Raw genomic sequence first — 19,376 nt, 5'->3', positions numbered from 1 at the left:
TATGTGGGGAGGTGCTCTCTTGAATGAATTCTGTTGGGTTTAGGCATACTCTGTACTGCAGTTGTGAGATGAAACAATAATTAACCAGTTCACTTAATGTAATTTGAACTGGATGGTTATTGGGATATTTCCTTATTGGTAAATTTCTGAATTCTCATATCTCTTCCCCATGATCTGGTCTGGTTAGGATACCCTCTGAGTTTGAGGATATTTCATTTATTGGTTCTCTATCTCTCCAAATTGTTCTGAATAGGGGTACTTTAATTTAAAACCCTGTAAATAAAATTTTACCCATTCTCCAGCCATTCTTTTTTAAAATTATATAAATTCACTACTACTACAATCAATTGCTGAAGGTCATTCCAACTATTTTCATACCAACAGTAAAAAAAGAAGAAACTACATATATTTGTTTTCTCTTCTCCACTGGCTTTTTCTTATGCCCTGTAGTTTTGCGTCATCCATGCACAATAAACTTCATCGTCAGATTCCTGATTTGTATCCTCAGGGATAGGGGAAAGGTGTGATTGTACCACATAAAGTTTACATTATTACTAACTTCTATCAACTATTTTATTCCAAATTAATCTGTTATCTATCGGGACTATAATGTTATCAGATCTTATATTTTGGTCTTATAAGGCACTTCTTATTCTGTCAATCCACTGAGATCTCTGGATCTTTGTCTTGTCATCCTGGCAAAAAACATTGTTTTGCTAACCTTTCCTTTCTCATTCTGTTTAAATGACCATAACACCTGAGACTAGCTCTGATAACACATTCCTGTCTGAATCAATGTTTTCTTCAGGGTTTGCCATTGAATCTTCAAGTTTTTGTTTTCAAATGCTTTCATTTTTTTAAATTAATATTTGTATATTTGAGTTACAGTTTACCTCTGAAAGCTGCTCGACTTTGATTATTTTTTGGAACTTTCTTGCACGTTTCTTTTCAATATGATATTCAGTTTTAATCTGCTCAAAACTAAATGGTGATCACTTCCTATTTCAGATCTGCTACATACTTTTGTGTCCTGAAGATATCATTATCAACAATGACATAGTCAATGAGACTTTTCTTGTGTTTTCTGTCCATGTGAATTTGTGCATGTTTATGTTGGAGCATGGTGTTAGTAATGCTAGGCCATGTCCTGAACAGAAATTAATGCAGCAATTATCTTTATTATTATTAGCTTTGCTCTTTGTCCAAATTTTCTCAAATCTTTTCTGTATGTCTGGAAATAATCATCCCCTACTCTTCTGTTTAGATTTCCAACAAGGATCAGCTGTTTCTTTGTGTCAGCTACCTTTTTTAACCTTGAAAAATTTCTCTTCTACTTTCTTATTAGAGCATTCTGTGAGACCATATGCCCAAATAAGTTGTGCACTCTCCAATTCTTCATTCTGATATTTGCCATATCACTCTACTTGATATTGCCTGCCATTAAAGATTATTCTTGTATTTAGTATTGAATATCATAATGGCCATGTAAATTGGCTTCTTAAATTACTGCTTACTGTTAATCCTATCTGTGATGTCTGTAAATTGTGTGGGTTATCCAGTTTTGTGGGATGAAAAACCTGAGTTTTCTGGGAACAAAAATCTGCCACCTCCATAAGAAACAAGCTAACTCACCTTCTATTGTAAAGCACTGATAAAGTTTCTTCACATTTTATGTGTAATTTGAACTCGTCTTTCCAACCAAAGGGCATCATGATTTCAATGTACATAGGCTCTTTTTATGGTTTATTATAAGTTAATATATATGATATGGTTATTATTTAATTGGTATGCTAAAGATATTAAAGAAATGTAAAGAATCGGCTGAGCTGAAAAACAACTCTAATTTCTATGTAAGGATACTACTATTCTTTTATGTTCACTTAAGTTATAATGCTGAAATTTTTGTTCTGCATGAAATAGCATTATACTGAGACAAAAGAGAATTTTTTCAGTGTTTTTTCGTATTGTTCATTGTTTAATTTCATTTTTTCCCCCAAAAAATATATGCAGGATCAGTCAGGATCTTCACTCTACGTCGCTGTTTCCTTGTTAGGTATTTTTATTAAATACTTAAATGGACAACCATCCTTATATTTTCAGTAAGTTGTAATTTTTTGTTGTATATAAAAAGCTTATTTTTTGTCTCTTAAGTGCTAATTGGATTTTAGAAAATTTTTCCACTTATTTTTTATTACTGCCACATACAAAAGGCAGAAGGATCTTTAGCAAATAAATACTATTTGTGTGGGCAGGAGTAGAATAATCTGTTGATATTTCTCTTGAACTGTTGAGATTGTAGTCTATTGTAAATGCATCATGGAGAAATGCTGTCCCACAGAATTGTGGTGGATGGAATTGAAAGATGACTGACAGAATCAGGTTTGTTACATATGCTGTTTGACTATAAAGGGACATTGAGCAGTTGTTGCTCGTGTTCCTATATATCTGGCAGAAATGGGAGGCATAATGGATGCCACTTTTGCTGAACAATGGCCATGAAAATATCTCTATAAGAGGCACAATGCAGAAACTGATCTTCTATCAAAAAGTGGCTGAAGAGAGAGAGTGTATGAGATGCATCACTAATCAACCAAGCTGTGCTTTCTGAACAGCATCAAGAATTTTTAGGGAGGTTTTAGGTGCATCACCCTGAACATGAGAGTAGTATTCCAAGATTGGTCGGATTTGGAATTTATACAAAGCAAGTAACGGTTCAGCAGAGAAGTACCATCTTGAGTGCAAAACGATGCCAAGCTTTTTGGAAGCTGATGATGATGATATTATTGAAGTAATTATGTCAGGAAAGGATTATAGTGTTAAGTTCTGAATGAAACTGAAACTGTATTAATTTATATTTTCTTCAGAACTTAACATGCATCTTACATTTTGGCATATACTGAGGTATCAGGCAGATAAAATTACTTGTAAATTACCAGAAATGTAAATAATTTAAGAATCCTTTTATTTGTCCATAGTGTTGTAATGTATTTACTGTGAATAATCCATTGTTTAAACTTTGCTATTTTGTATAAATACTTGTATATTACTGAGAGAAGGCTAATCATATTAAGTACCAATAGCCAGGAGTTAAACATACGCCAAAGTACACATGCACGTGGTCCCCCCCCACCACCACCACCGAAGAGCATGCTAGGGGAGATTGTGGTGCTGGGAGATGTAAGGTCATCATCATATATCAAGGATTTAGGCCTAGCATGTCCTGTTCCGGCCTTAGAAGTCATTGTTTAAAAGGACGTCCTGGTTTTCTTTTTCTTAATGGCTTGTACTTTAAGGCTTGTTTTGGTAATCTTTCTGTTTTCATTCTTTGAACGTGTTCCATCCATTTATGTTTATATTTTTTATTTTTTTCTATTACTGGTTCTTGATTTAATTCTTTCATAATTTCTTCGTTTCTTTTGTGATCAAATAGAGTATACTTTGCAGTTTTTCTCATAAACTTCATTTCTGCTATTGTTAATCTTTGTTTATCTTTTTGTTTTATTGTCCAGATTTTGCTTCCATACATTAAGACTGGTAGGGCTAATGTATTGTTACTTTTAGTCTGGTTTTTGAACTAGGTTTGGTTTAAATATAGAGTTAATTACACCTGTTATTTTTAAATATTTTGCAATTTTTACATTTATATCTTTTTCATTTTCATATGTGATCATACATCCTAGGTAATTAAATGAATTCACCTCTTCTAAGATCATGTTATCTATTACTATTTTTGTTCTTGCTGGATCTTGTCCTTTAAAGGCCATAGTTTTTGATTTTTATGTTGATATTATCATACCATAATTTTTGGATATCTCATTTAGATTTAAAATAGCTTTCTGTAGTTTATCTTCAGAATTTGTAATTATTTGGTTGTCGGCAAAGATGAAAGTGTTTAAGTTTACTGTAGAAGAAAGTTTAATTCCTTGATGTAAATTTTTATCCCATTTTATTATTATTTCATTTAAGTAGATATTAAAAAAAGTTGCTGAGAGGGGGCATCCCTGTCGGACCCCTTGGTTTATCTCTCTCGTATATGATAGCTCATGATTTAATCTTATTTGTATTTGATTATTTTCATATATACTTGTGATAGCTTTTGGGATATTATTTGGTATTTGTCTTTCTTTTAATATGTTAAATAATGTTTCTTTTAACTTTGTCAAATGCTTTTTCAAAGTCAATAAATGCAATATGTGTTTCTAAATTGTATTCTCTTCTTTTCTCTGTTATTAATTTTAGGCAGAAGACCGGGTCTATACATGATCGTCCTTTTCTAAATCCATTCTGTACTTCTAAAATAAAGTTTTTGGAATATTTCATTAGTTTGCTATTTAAGATTCTGCTATATATTTTGTAACAGGAAATTAGTATACTGATACCTCTATAGTTTTTAGAGTCATCTCTATTACCTTTCTTAAAGATAGGAATCACAATTGCTTTTTTCTATTCTAATGGGGGGATACCAGTTGAGTAAATTTTATTTAAAAATAAGAGTCTTTCTTTGAATCTTGTTCCTGCATATTTATATAGTTCTGAACCTAGTTTATCTTCTCCAGGTGATTTTCCGTTTCTTGTTTCTTTCAGACTGATTTCTAATTCTTTTTAGTTATTTCCTTTTCATTTTTGTTAATTGTTTGCCAATTGTCTTTTTTAAAATATTTGTCTGTCCACAATTCTGTGTAGTAATTTAGAAATTCTTCTAATTTCAATTCAGTGTTTAATTTTATGTTTTCTTTGGTATCTGCATTTAAGTGTTTCAAAATTTTATATACATTGGGTCTTATTTTATATAAATCATGTTATAAATTAGAAACAAATTTGTTCCATGATTCTCTATGTCTTTTTCTGATTTCTCTTTTAGCTATGGCTCTTATTCTTTTATATTCTATTTCATCTTCGAATCTTTTACTGCTTAACCATTTGTGATAGGCTTCTTTTTTCTTTTTGATTATTTCTTTCATTTTATCATCCCAGATCTTCAGTTTTTTTCCTTTTATTGAATTTTTTGTTCTTTCCTAAGCTTTCATTTGCTGCTGCATTTAGTATCGTTTTTATATTAAGCCATTCTATTTCTATTTCTTCATTTTGTTTTATTTTGTCTAGATATTGGTTAATTCTTTGTTCATATAGCCATTGTATATTCATGTCATTCAATAGTCTAGTTTTATAAACAAATGTTTCAATTTTTCTTTCTGTTTCTTGTTACTTGTAGCCATTTTGGTGGTAATCTTAATTTTATTTTATGCAAGGTGACGTGAGCAAAGAGTGAGAAATTTAATGACGTAGTAACGAAGTATTGGGCGCGGAATTTAAAAAGGCGAGCTGCGCCAGCTCAGAGGTTTTTGGCTGGCTTTTTCTTTAGTCTTCCTCTTCGCTTGTCGATGTTTTTCGTCCCCGTTCCTTGGAAGGATCGTAAAAGCAGAGATTGTGGGAGAATGCTGAGGAATCCTTGGGAGATTGCCAGTTAAGGATTTGCCCAGCAAAGTTGAGTTCCTGATTGTCGCAGAGACAGCTAAGCCTTGCCGAGCCTGATGACCAGTGAACGGCGAGCACATATTTTTGTCACCAGAGATATATCCAGTCCGGACCATTCAGTGGGTAATGCAGACCAAGCAGAACGGAAAGTTAACCTGGATGTGATGTTATATTGTGATATGTATGATGTTCTAATGGTCCCCCAGCAATTGATAAAGTAGAAACTTTAATCTGTTTAGAGAATGTATAAAAGAAGAAAGACTGTAAATTTTAGTTGGACATTAAGTTTAGAAGGTTGTGAATTTTATGCAAGGACTTTAGAGATATAGTTTAAGAGGGCAGTGTAACTCTTGAGACATGAATGGAAATTAGGGTTAAATTAATGTCTATGGATGAATAACCTTTAGTATTGTGGAGTTTTAGCTTATGGTTTACCTTTGATAGAATGTTTTAACTGTACTGATATTTATACATGCTAAGAGAGAGAGTAAGAAGGGTTAGATAATTATGTTTTTTTTTTTTTCCATTGAAATTAATATTGAAGCTTAACATGTGCCAAAGTTTATTCAAGATGTGTAATCTGACTACAGTGTAATTAAATGTTTTCTTTAAATTCAATAATTGACTTGCCTGATTTCATTTTCTATTGCGCTGCTCACAAATAATCGAACCACGGCGGGAAGCAATTTATAAGGGAGGCTACGACTGCAAACTAAGTTAGAGATAGATGAGGTTTGAAGTACTTTATATAGTTTAAGAAAATAGGGATAGTGTGCTATATGCTAAGTTCTTGTTCTTTGATTTTTCATTGTTCAAAAATCTAGGATTCAGGGTGGCACAGTATAATATAAATTTTCCCTGAATCCGAAGAGAGAACAAGCACTAGAACAAAGGAATTGCCATTGTCTATTGGGAATCTCTTTGTCTTTTACCCACGTGCAATATTCTTAAAATTGTTAATGGCCAAAAGTAAATGTTGAGACTGCATAAATTAAAGAGTAAATAAGGTATAATTAAGGTTAAAACAGAAAGTGTTGAATTAAGAAATTAATAACGATATAGACACGAAGTAAATATAATAAGGCAAGTAATAAGAAATATATGGAGGTGAGGACATAACGATCGTAAGAATCAGTTGTTGAAAGTTTTCCCACTTGGTTATACTATAGATTAAAGATACCAAGAAATATATACTTGGTTTAATACTTTATCCAAGTGTATGCAAACAAAGTTTGCACCTGAAGTATTTTCAGGACTGGGGCAACTCGTGGTTAAGGTGGTATGACTTCACATCACTTGCCTTGGTATTAGTATCCCATAATGCAAAGTACATCTCCTTGAAGACATGTATAATGCTGTGCATTATGGGAAGGATCACTCCTCAGACCAGTTTCAACTTTTATTGAGGTCTCATCAGTGGGAGCCTGACCCAGAGGTGATACCAAGGTTGAAGTCATGCACAAGTCATATTTTTATATACGAGTTGCCAAAAGGTGTCACCTTATTATTATAATACTCTAGATTAGAGATAATTAATTGTTAAAAGTTTTTCCACCTGGTTTTACTATAGATTAAAGATATCAAGAAATTATATACAGTGATACCTTGAATTGCGAGTAACTTGGTCTGTGAGTATTTTGCAAGACGAGCAAAAATTTTTAATAAATTTTAACTTGATAAACAAGTGAGGTCTTGCAATACAAGTATTACCTATACGCTTTGTCTGCTGAGCATCATGTGATCACAAGCTGCTCGGGATTATGGGTAATTATCTCGCATGCTCGGTCTCAGTCGGCATACCTCATTCATATAGTCAACATTCGTGCTAGCATTGTGACCACGTGTGTCTGCGTAAAGCATTTTTTATTTTGTGTCCAAATGTAGTGACTGTTTTTTATTAACTGTACTACGGCCCCATTGAAGAAAAGGGTTGAAAAGGAAGGCGGTAAGAAGAAAGAGATGATTATGGTGGAAGTTAAGAAGGAAATCATCGGGATGCACGAACAAGGTATGCAAGTGGCTGCCATTGCAAGATTTTATAAGAAGTCTACGTCAACGATTTGCACAGTATTAAAGAAGAAAGAAGAACTGGGGTGGGTGGGCTAGATGTAGCAAAAGGAGTCATGAGTATCAAAGCAACGGCCATGTATTCTGGAAGATGTAGAAAAGTTGCTTTAGACGTGGATAAAAGAAGAAGCAACTAGCAGGTGATACTGTGGCCGAGAACTTGATCTGTGAGAAGGCAAAGGCCTTGTACACCGACCTCGTAAGTAAACTGCCAGATACATCTACAGAAAACAAAGAAGGCTTCAAGGTGAGCAGGGGATGGTTTGATAACTTTAAGAGGAGAAGTGGCATCCACTGTTAGGCACGGAGAAGCTGCAAGTTCGGACGCAAAGGCAGCTGAGGCGTTCGTTGCCGAGTTCCAGAAACTCATGGTTTCCGAGTGTTACCTGCTGCAGCAAGTTTTTAATTGTGATGAGACGGGGCTTTTTTGGAAAAAGATGCCAAAGAGGACCTACATTACAGCAGAAGAGAATGCAATGCTTGGTTACAAGCCTATGAAAGACTGTCTCACCCTCTTGCTGTGTGAAGTCAAGCCCCTACTCGTGTATCATTCTGAGAATCCACACGCCTTCAAGAAATGCATGGTGCAGAAGAGCCAGTTAAACGTTATGTGGAGGTCCAACAGCAAGGCTTGGGTCACTCGTATCTTGTTCGTTGAGTGGATTGACGAGGTCTTCGGTCCTGCAGTGAAGAAATACCTTTTAGAAAAAAAATTGCCACTCAAAGTCTTGCTGGTTTTGGATAATGCTCCTGCTCATCCTCCAGGCCTTGAGGACGACTTACTAGAAGAATTTGAGTTCATTAAGGTCAAGTTCCTTCCTCCCAACATTACTCCATTACTCCAGCCCATGGGTCAGCAGGTCATTTCGAACTTTAAAAAGCTTTACACCAAGGCACTATTTCAGCGATGCTTCGAGGTGACCGAAGGAACTAACCTTACCCTCCGAGAGTTTTGTAAAAATCATTTCCACATCGTAAACTGCGGGACCTGCAAGATCATCGATAAAGCCTGGGATGGGGTCACCAAGAGAACCCGTAATTCTGCTTGGAGAAAACTGTGGTCTGGTTGCTTTGAGGGGTTTGCTCATGAGCTCCTGTTCATGATGTTGTCGATGAAATTATGTCCTTGAGGAAGACCATGGGACCAGAGGTGAATGAGGACGACATTCAAGAGCTGGTGGAGGAACATGGCCAGGAGTTTACCACTGATGAACTGATGGATCTGCATTGCAAGCAACAGCAGGAGGTTATGAAGGAGATCTCGTCTGAGGAGGAGGAGAAAAAGATGGAGACATCCCTCTCTTCAAATGAGATTAGGGAGGTGTGTAAAATGTGGAAATTTTGTAGAATAGCACCACCTGAGTAAGGCTGTGACAGTGTGAGCGATGAATCTGTTTAATGACAATGCAATGTCGTATTTCCGTGAAATCCTCAAAAGGAGGCAGAAGCAAGTGTCATTGGATAGGTTCCTTGTTAAAGTCGCACAAAAAGAAAAAGAGTCAACAGATAGCAGTGATTCCATTAGTGACAATGAAAGTCGTCCTACCCAATACAATTACTGTAATATGTAATTGTAATGTAATTAATAAATTCTATTACTTTATGCATATTACATTTAAATAATAAAAATATAAAAAAAGTATACATATATAAGGTATACGAAGGTATATGTATTTTGTATTAATTATTTTTATATGAATATTTTTGAGTTTTGGAACGAATTATCTGAGTTTCTATTATTTCTTATGGGGAAATTCGCTTTGATATATGACTGCTTTGGATTACAAGCACATTTCCGGAACGAATTATGCTCGCAAACCAAAGTACCATTGTACTTGGATAAAGTATTTTCAGCACTGAAAGAATGTATTTTCAGGACTGGGGCAACTCGTGGTAGAGGTGGTATGACTTTGCATCACTTGCCTTGGTATCCTGTAATGCAAAGCATATGTCCTTGCAGACATGTATTAAGCTATGCATTATGGGTCTTTTGGCAACTCGTATAAAATATGATTTCTGCATTACTTCAACCATGGTACCACCTCTGGGTCTGGCTCCCACTGATGAGACCTCAATAAAGGTTGAAACTAGTCTGGGTAGTGACCCTTCCCATAATACATAGCATTATGCATGTTATAATGCATTATGGGTTACTAAGGCCAATGATGTGAAGTCATACCACCTTTACCACGAATTGCCCTAGTCCTGAAAATACTTCAGGCACCAACTTTGTTTGCTTGCACTTGGATAAAGGATTAAACCAAGTATATAATTTCTTGGTATTTTTAATCTATAGTAAGAATCAATCTGAGAAGAGAGATTTGGTCTTAACTGTTGAGCTGAGCATTATCAAAAGTGGGGATCTTAGGTCTGTTTTGCAATCTTTTTTGTACTTTGGAAGCATTTGAAGGTGAAAGGTTGTTTTCACCCCAATCAAAGATACTGTGAAGATCAGTCTTTATTATTTAAACATTATGGATACAACTACTAGGCTATAGTAAAACTTCAGTTTAGTATAAACCAAAATAATTGTTTTGGTGTATATATGTATGTATATATATATATATATATATATATATATATATATAATTTGGGTATAGTAATATAATCATAAACCAAAATAATTATTTTGGTTTTTGGTTCTATAATTATTATAATTATCATCATTAAATGATGAATAGGGTTTGTAGTTAATGAGAGCAAGTAATTTATATAAATCAGGAAAAGGTGGATGGAATGAGAGCCCTGAGGGTTACTGGCATTAACAGGTGAGTCTGAAGAGAGAAAACATCATCCACCATTACACGTAGGGATCGATCTGATCCGTATGTGTAATGGTCCCGATCTGATCTGAATGTCAAACCCTATCAAGGGTATTAATACATTTTTGGAGATGTGAAGAGCAACAGCACAGGTTTCTCCAAACCTTTCCATGGAATAGGTCTAGAGATGCATGATGTATGCCAGATGATTTCTGGCTAATCTAGATTGGCAAAATCTATCTGATGGTTATTAAATATTATTATTGTTTGATACCTCCAAGGACTCATCACAGGAGGACACTTACCTAGTCTGCCATAAATACTATTACAACTTGAACAGTGCATAAGCCTTTAATCTATCAGTAAATTATTTACAGCTTTCATCACATACAGACCACATGTATAACATGCATACAGCAGCCGATGTTCGAAATGCCCCCCCTTTTGACTTCATGCAGATCTGAAATCTGTGAGACACACTGATAGTGCCACACACACACACACACACACACACACCTACTGGAAATGCTGCCATTGCTCACTCCAAATCCACTTTCAGGCTTGCAATGCTGGGGTGTCATTTCCTGCAGGCCACCCTCTAAAGCTCTGACCACAATTTAAAGTCCAACAGATTCAGATTAGGACTTCCAGATCGCCAATCCGATGTGTTACGTGGTCATGCACATATTCCTCCAACTCCTGTGTGGTCCTTGCCTTGTGTGCAGGGACTGAGTCTTGTTGGAAGATCCACTGCCTACTGTGAAATAATGTTTTGTTCAGGAGCCATGCCACAGGTTCCAGCATAGTGTCTTGATACATTTTGGCAGAGCTTTTGATCCCTTTCTTGTAGAAATACAACTTGTATACCTCCCTGATAAATCACCCACTGCGAAGTCGTCACTGATGCAGGGTGATGACCTCTCTGAATCCTGTGTGCTGTGGGGGGCATGGCATATACCTGATCATTTTGGCAGTTAAACGACTCTTCATTGGTGAAAATCTTCTCATCTGTGAAGAAGCTATCTCTGTGAATGTTCGTGTACAGCCAGAAAAGCATCTTTGATTTTATCACTCTCTGCTGCATAAGTTGTGGTGTTAGGAAGTGTCCAGTAGAATGATGATAGGCTCTCTTCCAAGTCTATTAAATTATTTAAGGAATTTACGACGTAAACTTGCAGACCATGCTCTGGATACCTGCCACAGAATACGTTGGAAGAAAGCCAAAGTAATACACCGCAGGAAGTTTAAGTATGAAAGATTATTCATAGAATCTGCCTCAGCTCTAAAAAAACGTTCCAAACCTCAACAAATTTGGGTGCATGAGACTTCCCCAAATTTGAGAGACTTACATCATGAGAACATCAGCCCAACGGCCAAGACAACCCAATATAGCCCACTAGGGACACCATTAGGACTTTAGGAACAACAACAGTTTCTTATCTTTTGCCTCATTTGCTTTTTGTAGTGCCTGCATGCATATGTCATATTTGTATGTTCCCATGAAGATGGCAATGTGACATTGCCGAAATATAGAAAGTATTTATTAGTTTCTTTTAATTAATATTCCAGTATACGTTGTAAATTCCTTAAATAATTTAATAGTCTCTTCCAAGTCGTTAGTTAGTACATGTAACATCATTCTCTGCTAAACATTTCTCTCTCACAACATCACTTTCTGCATTCTCACAGGACTGTGGCAGGGGTGTGCCTTCACAGCTCTCACAAGCTGTTGCATCCTAACACAGTGCTGCAGTTGATCTATTCTTTGGCAGTCAGATATAGCTTCTACATCGTTATAATGGTTAATAGTCCAATACACAATCATTCTGTTGATCCTGAATGTTTTTAGTGTGTTGAAAATAATAGTTGGCTGTTTTCCAACCTTGTGAAGTGCTATTACTGCTGCACGATTCTCATAATCTCCCCACTATATGTTAATCCATGCAGCTAGACATCTCTCTCTCTCTCTCTCTCTACTGATAAACATGCAAATGTTGGCTGCTCACAGTGGCACAGCACACAGCATTCAGAGAGGTCATCATCTCACATCAGTGATGATTTCATAGGGGATGATTTATCACATAGTATCCAACTTGCATTTCTGCAAGAAAGGGATCAAAACCTCCATCAAAGTGTGTCTTGATACATGTGGTATGGTTCCCTAACATCACATTGTTTCATGGTAGGCAGTAGATCTTCCAACAAAACTAATGAGACTGGGCAGTGCAGGGCTCTGCAGAAGTTGTAATAATATTTATGGCAAGACTGTGTACTAACATTTCACGATCTATTGTGCCACTAATCCTTCATATACACATAACTCGATGTTTCCACTATTTAATTCTCCAGTAACACACAATGCTATATACCACTCACCACCAACAGTTGTATTTTTTGTCTGTAAATTGCATGTATTCTCACAGCTGATTTGTCTGTTGTGGGATGAAAAACCCAAGTTTCTGGGAGAAAAATCTCATCACAACGAGAATTGAACTTGGGTCTTTTCCACTCAAAGGGCACAGTGCTCTGTTGTTCTTCCAATTGCACTACAGAGGCATGCTTAATTAGATAACCTGCACTACATAGTGTGCTATTGATAACCTTCTCTATTGCTTTAGACAAAATTGGGATGAGAGCAATAGGTCAATAGCTTGATGCTAGATATTTATCACCTTTTCTGGGGGAAGGGGGGTATGGGCTTTCTTCCATGCTGTGGTGTGCATGCCAGCTGAGTACAGTTGTTTAGCAAATAGATGTTAATTCAGGAGCACATCTCAAGCACAATGGATGGGATTCCATTTGGACTGGCTGGCTGGCTGGGTGCCTTTGTGGTATCAAGGAATTTATATTTGCGAAGACATTATCATTATTAATTTCCTGATATGTACTCTCAAGGGGTGTGCATATGACAGCACTACATGATTAAGTGTTCATTATTAGTAATCTCCTATCAACAATTTTCTTCCAAATTAGTCTATTACTTGTCAGCACTCCAATATTGTTGCATCTAACATTTTGTTCTTCTAAGGCACTTCTGATGGCATCGATTCACCTAAACCTTTGTCTTCCTCTGGATTTTTTTCCTACCATCTTGGCATCACACAACTCTTTTGCTAACCTTGTATGATAGTTCCATTGTACAAGATTGGTGCAAAAACTGATGTGTCTAACTACTGACCTATCAGTATCTCTGGTGTAGTAGTGAAGATTTTAGAGAAGTGTGTAACTATACAGAAATGGGTAGACAAACATGTACTATGCAAGGAACAGCATGGGTTTACTAAAGGAAGGTTGTGTTTTTTGCAATTTTCTCAAATTTTATAACAATGTTGCAGCCAAGTTGGATAAAGGAAATGGATACACTATGATGATGTTAGATTTTTCTAAGGCATTTGATAGGATACCACATGAAAGGCTGTTGCATAAACTGGAGAATATGGGATTGGAATATAAACTCTTGACTTGGATCAGGGAATGGTTGACAGGCATATCAAAAAGTAGTATACAGTGGGTGTGAATCTGCCAGATTTAAAGATGACCAGTGGTGTACCTCAGGGTTCATTCATTGGGCCGTAATTGTTCAATCTATACATTAATGACATCAGGCAGGATCTAACATCAGATATGCAATTTTTGCCAATGATGCGAAGATAGGCATGGCAATCAGGGATGCTACTGATATTCAGCAATTACAAAATGATTTAGATAGGCTGGAAATTTGGGCAAACAAAAATGGTTTTCAGTTTAATGTTAGTAAATGTAAAGTTATGCACTTTGGCGTGATTAGAGTACCAGCAGCATATTATATTAGAGGGGTTATACTACAAGAAACTGAAGAGGCAAGGGATCTTGGCATATTGGTGGATAGGAATTTTAAGTTCAAAGGTCACATAGCAAAAGTTGCAAATACAACTCAGAGGATAATTGTGATGTTGAATCTAACCTTGACATGTAAGGATAAGGAAGTCATTTTGTATCTTTATAAGGCTTTGAGGGGACCACACCTGGATTATTGTGCACAGATTTGGTCTCCCGGGTTCCAAGAGGATAAAGAAACTGTGGAAAGAATGCAAAGAAGAGTAGTTGCAAAGATTATATCCAGATTATGGGATTTGGATTATGAGGACAGATTGCGAGTATGTGGATTGCAGACTCTGGTTAACAGGAGAAAGAGAGGTGATATGATAGAGGTCTATAAACTTTTGAATGGGTGTTATAGAATATCAACTGATGAAATTTTTCATTATATGGAAGGTGGGGAGAGAACAGAGGGGCATCCATGGAAGTTAAGTTTGTTCGTAGTCAAGAAAGGGATAAGAGCTAAGTTTTTCTCCCAGAAAGCAGTAAGTGAGTCAAATAATTTTCCCTTATGGGTAGTGAGTGCATCTAGTGTGAATGAATATAAGGGAAGGTATGATAGCTTTTTTGGGTGATTTATAGCCTCCCTTGACTCCTTGGAGGTCTCAGATAATAATAATTATCATTATTATTCCTTACCAAACTCTAGCTAGCAACTTCTGTGACTACATTTCCTCTCAACTATTCTAATTGCACCGCACAATGCCTACCACAAGACAGGCCGAACATGTGTTTTTGTGAGTTCTGAAATTCCATGCCCAAAGTTTCTAAACCTTGAATTTCCTGTCTGTGATCTGCTTTAGCTTTAAGATTTCCTTCTTTCAATTTTTTTTTTTCATTTGCTGCCTTTAGCACTCTCCTAATTCAAATGATTATGCAGAACTCTGATTATTTATCTCTGAAAGATGATTCCATATACAGGTATCTCTTTTGTAACGTGGGATTTGATTAACTCAGCAAAATTAATTGCGACAATCCCTTTATATACGTGGCAAGAGTTTTAATTAATGCACCTTCAAATTTACCATGCAAAAACATGCAAGCCTCGAGGAGTGTTTCCTGACCGAGAGAGAAAAAATTGTGAGCATGATGATGTCATTTCTTCCATTAAACATTAAGAATTGGGTGTATTACAAGCTCCAGTTGTTGTATTTACAAATTATGTTCTTCACAAATTTTTTCATTCAAACAAGAATTTGATCCAAATCCTCTTAATGATCTGTGTGAGAATGTGAAAGTTTTATTTTTTGCTACCAAATAAGACATCATTACTACAACCCATGGACATGGGTGTCATTGTAAGTTTCAAAGCCTATTTTCTTAAAAAGACATTCTCAAAGAGTAGAAACAACAACGGGAGAAAATGTGATTTTGCTCCAAGAATTTTGGAAAAATTCTAACATTAAACACTCGATTGAAAACATTCATTACTCGTGGGAGCAAGTGTCTTCTAGCTACATGAGAGCTGTTTGCGAAAACCTTTTGCCAGAATGTGCTAATGATTTAGGTGATTTTTCAAAATCCTGTGAACAACGTGGTTTGAAGAAATCGTTGCAATTGGTGAAGACCTTGGTTTTGAGGGTGTTGATGCAGAAGATGTTAAAGAATTATTGGATTCAAATTGAAAAGATTTCAGTGACAACTATCTTCTTGAAATTGAACAACAACGTGCATATGAAGATAACAAACAAATGGAATGTGAAGATGAGGTTCGAAAGGAGATAACAATCAAAGAACTGGATGAAATATTTCACAGTTTAGAATCGCTTAAGCAGCAAATAATGGATATGGATCAAAATGTTAATCGAAGAATGCTTGTTTTTGCCAAGATCTAGAGAGTCATTTTGCTTGTTATCTTAGAATTTATGCTGATAAGAAAAAACTAAAACTGTTCAAATGACTCTTAATAACTTTTTTTGATAAAAAAAATTGCAGTAACTAATGTAGGTACAAGCATTTATTAAACATTTACTTTGCATTCATTTTTTATCTTTCCTAAAAGAGTACCATATAAAACTAATCATTAATACAGTAATCGGTCATGGAGAAATTGTAATTTTTACCCTTTGATTATTATATTTGATTGACACGATTTTGATATACTTGGTAACATCGATGGATTAATTAATCACGTTAATCAAGGGATACCTGTAGTTTAATTATCCAAACTGTTAAGAGGCCAAACTATTGCTGTCAGTAATGATTGAACACAAATTACTCATCTGCCTTCCTTTCTGTCTATCTTCCCTCCTTCTAGATACCAGATTATTATCACAGTTCTCCTAACATGATTCTACTTTTTCCTGACTGGCTCTCCCTTCAGATACACTACAGATGTTATTTCCTCATGGTAAATCACATAAAACCTTTTCACATTTCCTTTTCTACAGATTGGCCTTTTCCCTGCTATTCCCAGCCTCATATCCTATTCATCAGTGCAAAGTAAGATGACTTCTGGAATTTCTGCACTTCTTTTCCTTAGTGTTGTTGTTTTTATCCAATTTGAACAACTATTCTAATCCAATAACTGAAATAATCCTTCCTGGAATTGAGAACCTTCATTCCCTTTTCTGTTCAAAACCTCTGACTCCTATCAAAGTCCTGGTTCTCCAACAAGTGTGCCAAACCTTACAAAGACCATAGAAAGTTTTTTTTTTTACTTGATTTCTAATTAAATTATATTTGACAAGAAATTATATTGTTTAATCCTTTGTACAATCATAAGCTAGCAAAGTTTGTGCATGAATTATGTTTGCAACTAGTCTACTTGTATATAGAAGTTGTTGACTTCACATTACCTCAGTAGCCCATAATGCACAACACACTTCCTTTTGGATGTGTAACCCTTTCCTTAATGCATAGCAATATACACATCTATCTTATCTAATATCTGCTTATCTAATATCATATTGTTGAATAATTAACTGATTAAATGGTGTCACATTTTAAATTCTTTACTTTTCTTTAAGAAAAATGAATATAAATTATAATGGCATTATATTGTGTTTGGAAATTCATAAATATTACTTATATTTTAGGTGGAGTGAAATTATGAACCTTGTTCATCACAAGCGGTGCTTTAGTATCGAATGTCATCATAGCCCAAAACAACTTCAGTTTCATATGGTAAGAAAGCTAATGCTGATTTACAAATTATGACAAAATAATAACGTTTTTGCATAAAATTTTTTGGGCAACTCAATGACATAAAAATGAATGGGATGATCCTAACTTCCTTGTGAAAATTAGTTTGCTAACTAGGGATTTCTTGCAATGTATAAAGATTTGTGAAACATCTTGCAGGTATATACAAAATAAAAGAACAAATCATTTATCTGTATTGACATAATTTTCTTTAGTAATCAACAGGGCTCTGTAAGAAATGTTTTGAGTATTTATGAGCAATGTATATATGTACAGGGTGTGACCCATAAGTCATGGAATATGTCATAGAAATGGCCCCCCTCTTTATGTTTTTCATAAGTTTTTCAACATCACCAGATTTTTTTTTATTTATTAGTTATGAAAAACTACATTGCATAAATGCTTCCCATGTTTGGCTTCACCAAGATGGGCCCTTTCTACAGAATGCTCCACGACTTGTGGACAATCCTGTATACACACACACACACACACACACACACACACACACACACACACACACACACACGGGTCTCTTTTTATGCAGTTTTGAAGTTATGCGGTGTATATTTCATGCAAATTCGGTTGTACATAATGAACAGTGTTTTGCGTAATGTGTAAGTAGTGAGTGTCCATGAAGCTTAATTTTGCATGTGAATAAGTGTTTGTCTTTTCATTATCGTAAGTCTAAATTTTGCTAATTTTTATTATAAAGATTTAATTTGGCCCAATGGAGAAAAAAAAGCACCAAAGAAATTCCTTTTTTTTTTTTTTTTTTTTTTGGAAATGAAAATTGCAATTTTAGATCACTTACCAAAATGAAAGGGATCTATGAATAAGAATAAAAACCTGTCCCCCTCACTGCAAATATAATTTGAGAAGGTCTTGAACTCTGCAGTAAATTGGAAAATCATTTTCTTGTTAATGACACAAATTCTGAACGAGACTTTAAATTCCAATGCGAACTGTATGTCTGGATATCACGAGCTCTATAAAAAAATTAGTAAAATCATCATCGCAAAGTTTAATCACTGATTACATTGTCAGAAGGAAAAAATCAGCACAGAACGAGGATAAAGCTAATTCTTTTTGTGAAGAACCATTGCCTCTACCATACAGATCTGATGGGCTGATCAGATCAGTTCGCAAACATTCCCAAATATTGTTCTAATAGCAATGACAATTCTGATGAAAAAATGTAAAAAAAAAATTTTACTTTTCAATAAAACTAAATGAATAAAGCTTTAAAACAAACTTAGGCATTCTTATTTTCCTGAATTTTTATAAACTTTTATGTGATTTTAGGTTTATTTTAATTCATTGCTTCAGTTTTATGCGGTTTTAGAAAATTATGGAACATATCCCTAATTTTCAACATAAGTTAGGTCTTTTTTGTGTGTTTTTTTATATGTGGTTTTCTGTGGAACGTATCTACCACATAAAAAGAGACCCGACTGTGTATATATTAGAATAATGTGTAAAATCAGTTTTATTAGTGTACATCCATAGTTAGGAATCAATAACAAAAAATTGCTATTGCATAAAAATTTTTGGGCAACTCAATGACATAAAAATAAATAGGATGATCCTATCTTCCTTGTTCATGTCAAGCTCAACTGTCATTGAGACCTGATCACTACTTATGATAGAGTGGTTATCTTAGGTACATTATTTCCTCTATCTTTAAGTTGTGCTCTTCTGGTTGTTTTGTTGGATGATAAACCTGAGTTTCTGAGAGATAAAAACCCTGCCACTTCCATATGAAACTGGCTAACTTGCCTTCATTTAAAAAGTTCTAATAAAGATTCTTCACATCCTAGATCGGATTTGAATCCAGCTCTTTCCAGCAAAAGGGCATCTTCAATACTGACTGAGCCATTCAGGTTCTTTCGGAAGATTACGATGTCAATCTATTTCACTCGTATTCAAAATCAACCATTAGAAAAATGTATGCATTCAAATTGGTGAGGGGAGGGGGTACACACACAAATACAAAGTAATGACAATGTTGTCCAGAACTTTTTTAATACTCACTTTAAATACCTGATGCTATGAAACAGGACAAAATTTCTG

General features: G+C 35.2%; 1 protein-coding gene across 1 annotated transcript in view; it reads left to right on the top strand.

Annotated features, from left to right (window-relative positions):
• The window catches only part of Pez (protein tyrosine phosphatase non-receptor pez), a 350,703-nt gene that overhangs the window by 101,862 nt on the left and 229,465 nt on the right, over nt 1-19,376 (top strand). Inside the window, exons 7-8 of the mRNA XM_090400358.1 lie at nt 2,011-2,099; nt 17,201-17,288. Of these exons, the coding sequence (XP_090256484.1) occupies nt 2,011-2,099; nt 17,201-17,288 (177 nt within the window). The remainder of the gene's footprint in view (nt 1-2,010; nt 2,100-17,200; nt 17,289-19,376) is intronic.

Source organism: Typopeltis vanoorti, chromosome 11, assembly GCF_054136105.1.
Source record: "Typopeltis vanoorti isolate ZY-2024b chromosome 11, IOZ_Tvanoo_1.0, whole genome shotgun sequence".
NCBI lineage: Eukaryota > Metazoa > Arthropoda > Arachnida > Uropygi > Thelyphonidae > Typopeltis > Typopeltis vanoorti.
The sequence above is the reverse complement of the archived record's forward strand: the minus strand, read 5'-3'. Positions and strand labels throughout refer to the sequence as shown.